The 11470-nt window shown below is 47.1% G+C and overlaps 1 protein-coding gene across 1 annotated transcript in view; it reads right to left on the bottom strand.

Annotated features, from left to right (window-relative positions):
- Positions 1 to 2882: 2882 nt before the first annotated feature.
- The window catches only part of LOC115190098 (alpha-actinin-2-like), a 28893-nt gene continuing 20305 nt past the window's right edge, over positions 2883 to 11470 (bottom strand). The window contains exons 9-11 of the mRNA XM_029748573.1: positions 5062 to 5292; positions 4100 to 4247; positions 2883 to 3040 (exon numbers count right to left, since the gene is read on the bottom strand). Of these exons, the coding sequence (XP_029604433.1) occupies positions 2886 to 3040; positions 4100 to 4247; positions 5062 to 5292 (534 nt within the window). The 3' untranslated portion in view covers positions 2883 to 2885. The remainder of the gene's footprint in view (positions 3041 to 4099; positions 4248 to 5061; positions 5293 to 11470) is intronic.

Genomic DNA, 11470 nt, shown 5'->3' with positions numbered 1-11470 from the left:
CCTGTTACTGACTCTCCCCTCTCCAGAAGTATCCCAGAGAAACCTTTACTGACTCTCCCCTCTCCAGAAGTAATCCCAGAGAAAACCTGTTACTGACTCTTCCTCGCCAGAAGTATTCCAGAGAAACCTGTTACTGACTCTCCTGGCTCTCCAGAAGTATTCCCAGAGAAACCTGTTTACTGACCTCGGACTCTCCCTCTTCAAAGTAGTCCCAGATAAACCTGTTACTTGACTCTCTCCTCTTCGCAGAAAGTATCCCAGAGAAAACCTTTTCCTGACTCTCCTATCCCTATCCAGAAGTATCCCAAGAAACCGGGGTCGTTATTCAATAATGAATGCAACGGAAACGTTCTTAAAACAGTTGCAACAAACTACGAAAATTTACTTTTTTCATTGGACAGGTCAAAGTAGTTTTTTTCCATTTGGTGCCTAATAAACACGACCCAGGAACTGTCACGTCCTGACCAGTATAAGGGGTTATTTGTTATTGTAGTTTGGTCAGGACGTGGCAGAGGTCTGTTTGTTTTGTGTTGTCTGGTTTTGGGGTATTGTTCTATGTTTTGTATTTCTATGTTGGCCTGGTATGGCTCTCAATCAGGGACAGCTGTACATCGTTGTTGCTGATTGGGAGCCATACTTAGGTAGCCCTTTTTCCACCTGTCTTTTGTGGGAAGTTGTTTTTGCGCTGCTATGGTCAGCCTGCAGAACTGTTTAGCTGTCGTTCGTTTTTTTCTTCTTTTTGTTTCTTGTTTTGTGTCGTGTTCTCAATAAAGGAAATATGAGCATTCACGTACCCGCTGCATTTTGGTCCAATCCTTACGAAGGCCGTGACAGGAACATTGCAGGGGGCTGACAGAGAACCCCCAAGGTGACCTGTGGCATTGTGTTCCTGGCCCAGACCCACCCAGGCAGTAACTGGATATAGGTGCTGGGGAATAGTGCAAAACTCCTGTGGCAAACAGACCTCATCAGGGGGACAAGTGTGTGTGTGTGTGTGTGTGTGTGTGTGTGTGGTGTGTGTGTGGTGTGTGTGTGTGTGTGTGTGTTGTGTGTGTGTGGTGTGTGTGAGTTCACTGCCATGTATCTGAGTCATGGGTCATAGCCATTTATCTTATCTGGTGGACTAACAGCCAATGGGATCACAGCATGTCAGAAGGTGAAAGGTCATCCCTTCGTCAGTACTGTAGAAGTACTAACAGTGTTATCTCAGTCAATATTAACCTCTGCTGGGGAATCTCCCCTCGGACAGGCTTGCAACACAGCCTGTGGAAAATTCCATCTACTTTTGTTAAAAATTTACCAACAGAATTACAGAAAAGTAGGACTTTAGATGTCACTACTGATTACCGACAACGTGTATTTTAAAGGGAACACCTTCACATTTTATTTTACATGATTTTAGTAAAAGTGATGCCTTCTTATGTAATGATGTGTTTTTTTTAAAGAGCCAGGATGAATAGCAACAGTATCCACGGAAAGAGCCAGGATGAATAGCAACAGTATCCACGGAAAGAGCCAGGATGAATAGCAACAGTATCCACGGAAAGAGCCAGGATGAATAGCAACAGTATCCACGGAAAGAGCCAGGATGAATAGCAACAGTATCCATGGAAAGAGCCAGGATGAATAGCAACAGTATCCATGGAAAGAGCCAGGATGAATAGCAACAGTATCCATGGAAAGAGCCAGGATGAATAGCAACAGTATCCATGGAAAGAGCCAGGATGAATAGCAACAGTATCCATGGAAAGAGCCAGGATGAATTGCAACAGTATCCACGGAAAGAGCCCAGTCAACACGTGTTGACAGGAAGTTGCTCTGGGCTGGTGAATGACATCAGAGTCCTTCAACTGTGACACGTGAAGAACACAGGTTGGCCCGCGTTCTAGAACAGGAGCTGACCAATAATAGCAAGGTAAATATACACATATATATATATATATTTATACAGGAGACTGGAGAGAGAGAGGTGAGGAGGATCATACCATCATTTAACTCTATCTGCCAACTATGCACACACACACACACGCACGCACGCACGCACGCACGCGCACACACACACACACACACACACACACACACACACATACACACACACACACATACACACACATACACACACACACACACACGGGCAGGACAATGGGCGCTGTGCCGAGGGAACCTGGCAGGTGCTGTTCAGGGTCATTCAAACCCACATTTAGAACACTGGGCTGTCCTCAATGCAGCGGCACGCTGACCTGTGGGCTGGTTGGTGCTGCTGTGACCTTTACACCACTTTACATCAGGGGAAAATATGTTCTTTAGAGTGGTTGAACTTTGGCAGCAACAATGAGGATTCTCTGTCTACCATCAGGTTACGGTCTGTCAGTGGCCTTGTCCAGACTGTCTTTACCCACTGGAGTCCATACAGCATCTACCAGTAGGATAGTCTGTCAAGGGCTTGTCCAGACTTCTTCCTGACTACCTGCTCAGAACTGACAACCACAACAGCAGTAGAACCAACATCAATCTACATAACATTAGAACCTACATCAATCTACAAAACATTAGAACCTACATCAATCTACACAGCATTAGAACCTACATCAATCTACATAACATTAGAACCTACAGAACCTACTTCAATCTACATAACATTAGAACCTACAGAACCTACTTCAATCTGCATAACATTAGAACCTACATCAATCTACATAACATTAGAACCTACATCAATGTACAAAACATTAGAACCTACTTCAATCTACACAACATTAGCCTGTGAGCGGCCAGGTCGCTCTCAACCCCTCCCTCCCCCCCCTCCCTCCCTCCCTCTCCCCCCTCCCCTCCCTCCCTCCCTCCCTCTCCCCTCTCCCCTCCCCCATCCCTCCCTCCCTCCTTTCTTACTTTAATTCCTGTGCGATGGCAGCGATCTGCTCCACTCTGTCCTGGTGAGCGGCCAGGTCGCTCTCAAAGGCCTCGTGTTTCCTGAGCAGAGCTCTCACCTCCGTCAGAGAGCAAGACTCGTAGTCCTTCTGAGACAGCACACTGTCCTTACCTAGACACACACACACACACACACACACACACACACACACACACACACACACACACACACACACACACACACACACACACACACACACCATCATCAAAATCAATGATCACTATTAGGAATCCATTCTATATTGATAGATAATCGATGTGCATTTCTATAGACAGATCAGATCAGTTCAGTTTATTTTATTGTTCTTATTCAGGAAATTGTCTCCCATCTTGAGCACAGGACATCTCAGGTTGGTACTGCTGGTATGGTATATTGTACTAACTGAATGGAGAAGTGGTTCCCAAAACTCTTCTCCTTGACCCCCTTCCAATATAAAACACCAGTATCCTAGACCTAAGGCAGGGCTTTTCAAACCGGGGGACCCCCACCCCTAACCCCCCACCCAGCCGTTCCAATATATTTAACTATTCCACAGCTAGCTCACCTGATTCATCTGGTCACCTAATCATCAAGCCCTTTCACTAGGTCAATCAGGTGAGAGCAGCTCACAGATCACTGCACCTGTACATAGCCCATCTATAATTTAGCCCAAACTACTACCTCTTCCCCTACTGTATTTATTTATTTATTTATCTCCTTTGCTCCCCATTATTTCTATTTCTACTTTGCACTTTATTCCACTACAAATCTACCATTCCAGTGTTTTACTTGCTATATTGTATTTACTTTGCCACCATGGCTTTTTTTGCCTTTACCTCCCTTATCTCACCTCATTTGCTCACATTGTATATAGACTTATTTTTCTACTGTATTATTGACTGTATGTTTGTTTTACTCCATGTGTAACTCTGTGTTGTTGTATGTTGTCGAACTGCTTTGCTTTATCTTGGCCAGGTCGGAATTGTAAATGCGAACTTGTTCTCAACTTGCCTACCTGGTTAAATAAAGGACTTGTTCTCTACTAGCCTACCTGGTTAAATAAAGGTGAAATAAATAAAATAAATAAATAAAGACAGTTCAGGGATACAACTAAAATAGTGAAAGGTATTAGGGGGGGTTTCCTCGAGGAGTGGTCAGAGAATCCCTGGAACAGACAGAGAACAGCCTCACCTACAGACCAGCCGTGGTGGGTAGTAGACTTCATCTGGAACTTCTCAGCCAGGTGATTGAGACGCTCCAACCTCCTAATCTCACTCAGCAGCCAGTCCTCATAGCCCTTCTCTGCCTGCTCCAGGCCCGCCCACGCACTGGTGATGTCCTGCAGGGACACAGACAGACAGACAGACAGACAGGCAGGCAGGCAGACAGACAGACAGACAGACAGACAGACAGACAGACAGACAGACAGACAGACAGACAGACAGACAGACAGACAGACAGACAGACAGACAGACAGACAGACAGACAGACAGACAGACAGACAGACAGACAGACAGACAGACAGACAGACAGACAGGCAGGCAGTACATGGCTTTACCTCACCAGGGAACTCTCTCTCTCTTTTTGGGTAAATTCAAAAAGATCCCTGAAAGCAGAATTATGACCAGGGGATGTGTTGCCTGATCCTTCATCTAGGTCTCCTCTCCTCACCAAGACCATCCGTCCCTCAGAGGGCAGGAAGGTCTCCTCTCCTCACCAAGACCATCCGTCCCTCAGAGGGCAGGAAGGTCTCCTCTCCTCAGCAAGACCATCCGTCCCTCAGAGGGCAGGAAGGTCTCCTCTCCTCACCAAGACCATCCGTCCCTCAGAGGGCTGGAAGGTGTGTGTGTGTGTGCGTGCGTGCGTGCGTGTGTGTGTGTGTGCGTGTGTGTGTGTAACTCACTGAGACCATCCGTCCCTCAGAGGGCATGAAGGCGTGTGTGTGTGTGTGCGTGTGTGTGTGTAACTCACTGAGACCATCCGTCCCTCAGAGGGCATGAAGGCGTGTGTGTGTGTGTGTGTGTGTGTGTGTGTGTGTGTGTGTGTGTGTGTGTGTGTGTGTGTAACTCACTGAGACCATCCGTCCCTCAGAGGGCATGAAGGCGTGTGTGTCTGTGTGTGTGTGTGTGTGTGTGTGTGTGTGTGTAACTCACTGAGACCATCCGTCCCTCGGAGGGCATGAAGGCGGGCCGGTTGGAGATCCTCAGCTTGGTCTGCAGGGTGTTGAAGCTGATCTCCAGCTGGCACTTCTCCTGCACCTTGGGGGGTTTGTGTTGTCGACGGTAGTCTCTGAAGTCCTCCAGTTTACCGCGCATGGCAGCCATGGTCGTCTCCGGTGACTTGTTCTCTAGCCAGGGGGTCATACGACGGATCCACTCCAACAGCTGTGGGAACACAGGGGTTATACTGTAACAGCATGGAGGGTAACAGTATGGAGGGTAACAGCATGGAGGGTAACATTATGGAGGGTAACAGTAGGGAGGGTAACAGCATGGAGGGTAACAGCATGGAGGGTAACAGCATGGAGGGTAACAGTATGGAGGGTAACATTATGGAGGGTAATATTATGGAGGGTAACAGCATGGAGGGTAACAGTATGGGGGGTAACAGCATGGAGGGTAACAGTATGGAGGGTAACATCATGGAGGATAACAGTATGGAGGGTAACAGTATGGAGGGTAACATCATGGAGGGTAACAGTATGGAGGGTAACAGCATGGAGGGTAACAGTATGGAGGGTAACAGTATGGAGGGTAACAGCATGGAGGGTAACAGTATGGAGGGTAACAGTATGGAGGGTAATATCATGGAGGGTAACAGTATGGAGGGTAACAGTATGGAGGGTAACAGCATGGAGGGTAACAGCATGGAGGGTAACAGTATAGATGGTAACAGTATGGAGGGTAACAGTATGGAGGGTAACAGTATAGATGATAACAACATGGAGGGTAACAGTATGGAGGGTAACAGAATGGAGGGTAACAGTATGGAGGGTAACAGTAGGGAGGGTAACAGTATGGAGGGTAACAGTAGGGAGGGTAACAGTAGGGAGGGTAACAGTAGGGAGGATAACAGTAGGGAGGGTAACAGCATGGAGGGTAACAGTATGGAGGGTAACAGTATGGAGGGTAACAGTACGGAGGGTAACAGTATGGAGGGTAACAGTATGGAGGGTAACAGTACGGAGGGTAACAGTATGGAGGGTAACAGTACAGAGGGTAACAGTATAGAGGGTAACAGTACGGAGGGTAACAGTAGGGAGGGTAATAGTATGGAGGGTAACAGTAGGGAGGGTAATAGTAGGGAGGGTAATATCATGGAGGGTAACAGTATAGAGGGTAATATCATGGAGGGTAACAGTAGGGAGGGTAACAGTAGGGAGGGTAATATCATGGAGGGTAACAGTAGGGAGGGTAACAGTAGGGAGGGTAACAGTATGGAGGGTAACAGTAGGGAGGGTAATATCATGGAGGGTAACAGTAAGGAGGGTAACAGTATGGAGGGTAACAGTATGGAGGGTAACAGCACGGAGGGTAACAGCATGGAGGGTAACAGTAGGGAGGGTAACATTATGGAGGGTAACAGTATGGAGGGTAACAGTATGGAGGGTAACAGTATGGAGGGTAACAGCATGGAGGGTAATATCATGGAGGGTAACAGTAGGAAGGGTAACAGTAGGGAGGGTAATATCATGGAGGGTAACAGTAGGGAGGGTAACAGTATGGAGGGTAACAGTATGGAGGGTAACAGTAGGGAGGGTAACAGTATGGAGGGTAACAGCATGGAGGGTGACAGTATGGAGGGTAACAGTAGGGAGGGTAATATCATGGAGGGTAACAGTAGGGAGGGTAACAGTATGGAGGGTAACAGTATGGAGGGTAACAGTGGGGAGGGTAACAGTAGGGAGGGTAACAGTAGGGAGGGTAACAGTACAGATGATAACAGTATAGAGGGTAACAGTATGGAGGGTAACAGTATAGATGGTAACAGTATAGATGGTAATATCATGGAGGGTAACAGTATGGAGGGTAACAGTGGGAGGGTAACAGTAGGGAGGGTAACAGTAGGGAGGGTAACAGTACGGAGGGTAACAGTATGGAGGGTAACAGTATGGAGGGTAACAGTATAGAGGGTAACAGTATGGAGGGTAACAGTATAGATGGTAATATCATGGAGGGTAACAGTATAGATGGTAACAGTATGGAGAGTAACAGTATGGAGGGTAATAGTATGGAGGGTAATAGTATAGAGGGTAATATCATGGAGGGTAACAGTAGGGAGGGTAACAGTGGGGAGGGTAACAGTAGGGAGGGTAACAGTAGGGAGGGTAACAGTGGGGAGGGTAACAGTAGGGAGGGTAACAGTGGGGAGGGTAACAGTAGGGAGGGTAACAGTAGGGAGGGTAACAGTATGGAGAGTAACAGTATGGAGGGTCATAGTATGGAGGGTAATAGTATAGAGGGTAATATCATGGAGGGTAACAGTAGGGAGGGTAACAGTGGGGAGGGTAACAGTAGGGAGGGTAACAGTAGGGAGGGTAACAGTACAGATGATAACAGTAGGGAGGGTAACAGTATGGAGGGTAATAGTATGGAGGGTAATAGTATAGAGGGTAATATCATGGAGGGTAACAGTAGGGAGGGTAACAGTATGGAGGGTAACAGTAGGGAGGGTAATATCATGGAGGGTAACAGTAAGGAGGGTAACAGTATGGAGGGTAACAGTATGGAGGGTAACAGCACGGAGGGTAACAGCATGGAGGGTAACAGTAGGGAGGGTAACATTATGGAGGGTAACAGTATGGAGGGTAACAGTATGGAGGGTAACAGTATGGAGGGTAACAGCATGGAGGGTAATATCATGGAGGGTAACAGTAGGGAGGGTAACAGTAGGGAGGGTAATATCATGGAGGTTTACAGTAGAGAGGGTAACAGTATGGAGAATAACAGTAGGGAGGGTAACAGTATGGAGGGTAACAGCATGGAGGGTAACAGTATGGAGGGTAACAGTAGGGAGGGTAACAGTATGGAGGGTAACAGTAGGGAGGGTAACAGTATGGAGGGTAACAGTATGGAGGGTAACAGTGGGGAGGGTAACAGTAGGGAGGGTAACAGTAGGGAGGGTAACAGTACAGATGATAACAGTATAGAGGGTAACAGTACGGAGGGTAACAGTATAGAGGGTAACAGTATGGAGGGTAACAGTAGGGAGGGTAACAGTATGGAGGGTAACAGTATGGAGGGTAATAGTATGGAGGGTAATAGTATGGAGGGTAATAGTATGGAGGGTAACAGCATGGAGGGTAGCAGTAGATGGTAACAGTATGGAGGGTAACAGCATGGAGGGTAACAGTAGGGAGGGTAACAGCATGGAGGGTGACAGTATGGAGGGTAATAGTATGAAGGGTAACAGCATGGAGGGTAACAGTATAGAGGGTAACAGTATGGAGGGTAACAGTAGGGAGGGTAACAGCATGGAGGGTAACAGTAGGGAGGGTAACAGTATAGAGGGTAATAGTATGAAGGGTAACAGCATGGAGGGTAACAGTATAGAGGGTAACAGTATGGAGGGTAACAGTACAGATGATAACAGTATAGAGGGTAACAGTATGGAGGGTAACAGTAGGGAGGGTAACAGTATGGAGGGTAACAGTATGGAGGGTAATAGTATGGAGGGTAACAGCATGGAGGGTAACAGTATAGAGGGTAATAGTATGGAGGGTAATAGTATGGAGGGTAATAGTATGGAGGGTAACAGCATGGAGGGTGACAGTATGGAGGGTAATAGTATGGAGGGTAACAGTATGGAGGGTAATAGTATGGAGGGTAATAGTATAGAGGGTAACATTAGGGAGGGTAACAGTATGGAGGGTAACAGTATGGAGGGTAACAGTAGGGAGGGTAACAGTATGGAGGGTAACAGTAGGGAGGGTAACAGCATGGAGGGTAACAGTATGGAGGGTAACAGTAGGGAGGGTAACAGTATGGAGGGTAACAGTAGGGAGGGTAACAGTATGGAGGGTAACAGTATGGAGGGTAACAGTATGGAGGGTAACAGTGGGGAGGGTAACAGTAGGGAGGGTAACAGCATGGAGGGTAACAGTATAGAGGGTAACAGTACGGAGGGTAACAGTATAGAGGGTAACAGTATGGAGGGTAATAGTATGGAGGGTAACAGCATGGAGGGTAACAGTATAGAGGGTAATAGTATGGAGGGTAATAGTATGGAGGGTAATAGTATGGAGGGTAACAGCATGGAGGGTGACAGTATGGAGGGTAATAGTATGGAGGGTAACAGTATGGAGGGTAATAGTATGGAGGGTAGTAGTATAGAGGGTAATATCATGGAGGGTAACAGTAGGGAGGGTAACAGTAGGGAGGGTAATATCATGGAGGGTAACAGTAGGGAGGGTAACAGTATGGAGGGTAACAGTATGGAGGGTAATATCATGGAGGGTTACAGTAGGGAGGGTAACAGTAGGGAGGGGAACAGTATGGAGGGTAACAGTATGGAGGGTAACAGTAGGGAGGGTAACAGTATGGAGGGTAACAGTATGGAGGGTAATATCATGGAGGGTAACAGTAGGAGGGTAACAGTAGGGAGGGTAACAGTAGGGAGGGGAACAGTATGGAGGGTAACAGTATGGAGGGTAACAGTAGGGAGGGTAACAGTATGGAGGGTAACAGTAGGGAGGGTAATATCATGGAGGGTAACAGTAAGGAGGGTAACAGTATGGAGGGTAACAGTATGGAGGGTAACAGCACGGAGGGTAACAGCATGGAGGCTAACAGTAGGGAGGGTAACATTATGGAGGGGTAACAGTATGGAGGGTAACAGTATGGAGGGTAACAGTATGGAGGGTAACAGCATGGAGGGTAATATCATGGAGGGTAACAGTAGGGAGGGTAACAGTAGGGAGGGTAATATCATGGAGGGTAACAGTAGAGAGGGTAACAGTATGGAGGGTAACAGTAGGGAGGGTAACAGTATGGAGGGTAACAGCATGGAGGGTAACAGTATGGAGGGTAACAGTAGGGAGGGTAACAGTATGGAGGGTAACAGTAGGGAGGGTAACAGTATGGAGGGTAACAGTATGGAGGGTAACAGTATGGAGGGTAACAGTGGGGAGGGTAACAGTAGGGAGGGTAACAGTAGGGAGGGTAACAGTACAGATGATAACAGTATAGAGGGTAACAGTACGGAGGGTAACAGTATAGAGGGTAACAGTATGGAGGGTAACAGTAGGGAGGGTAACAGTATGGAGGGTAACAGTATGGAGGGTAATAGTATGGAGGGTAATAGTATGGAGGGTAATAGTATGGAGGGTAACAGCATGGAGGGTAGCAGTATAGATGGTAACAGTATGGAGGGTAACAGCATGGAGGGTAACAGTAGGGAGGGTAACAGCATGGAGGGTGACAGTATGGAGGGTAATAGTATGAAGGGTAACAGCATGGAGGGTAACAGTATAGAGGGTAACAGTATGGAGGGTAACAGTAGGGAGGGTAACAGCATGGAGGGTAACAGTAGGGAGGGTAACAGTATAGAGGGTAATAGTATGAAGGGTAACAGCATGGAGGGTAACAGTATAGAGGGTAACAGTATGGAGGGTAACAGTACAGATGATAACAGTATAGAGGGTAACAGTATGGAGGGTAACAGTAGGGAGGGTAACAGTATGGAGGGTAACAGTATGGAGGGTAATAGTATGGAGGGTAACAGCATGGAGGGTAACAGTATAGAGGGTAATAGTATGGAGGGTAATAGTATGGAGGGTAATAGTATGGAGGGTAACAGCATGGAGGGTGACAGTATGGAGGGTAATAGTATGGAGGGTAACAGTATGGAGGGTAATAGTATGGAGGGTAATAGTATAGAGGGTAACATTAGGGAGGGTAACAGTATGGAGGGTAACAGTATGGAGGGTAACAGTAGGGAGGGTAACAGTATGGAGGGTAACAGTAGGGAGGGTAACAGCATGGAGGGTAACAGTATGGAGGGTAACAGTAGGGAGGGTAACAGTATGGAGGGTAACAGTAGGGAGGGTAACAGTATGGAGGGTAACAGTATGGAGGGTAACAGTATGGAGGGTAACAGTGGGGAGGGTAACAGTAGGGAGGGTAACAGCATGGAGGGTAACAGTATAGAGGGTAACAGTACGGAGGGTAACAGTATAGAGGGTAACAGTATGGAGGGTAATAGTATGGAGGGTAACAGCATGGAGGGTAACAGTATAGAGGGTAATAGTATGGAGGGTAATAGTATGGAGGGTAATAGTATGGAGGGTAACAGCATGGAGGGTGACAGTATGGAGGGTAATAGTATGGAGGGTAACAGTATGGAGGGTAATAGTATGGAGGGTAGTAGTATAGAGGGTAATATCATGGAGGGTAACAGTAGGGAGGGTAACAGTAGGGAGGGTAATATCATGGAGGGTAACAGTAGGGAGGGTAACAGTATGGAGGGTAACAGTATGGAGGGTAATATCATGGAGGGTTACAGTAGGGAGGGTAACAGTAGGGAGGGGAACAGTATGGAGGGTAACAGTATGGAGGGTAACAG

This window comes from Salmo trutta, unplaced genomic scaffold (genome assembly GCF_901001165.1).
Source record: "Salmo trutta unplaced genomic scaffold, fSalTru1.1, whole genome shotgun sequence".
NCBI classification, from domain to species: domain Eukaryota; kingdom Metazoa; phylum Chordata; class Actinopteri; order Salmoniformes; family Salmonidae; genus Salmo; species Salmo trutta.
Note: the sequence above shows the minus strand (reverse complement) of the source record. Positions and strands in the feature narration are given on the sequence as shown.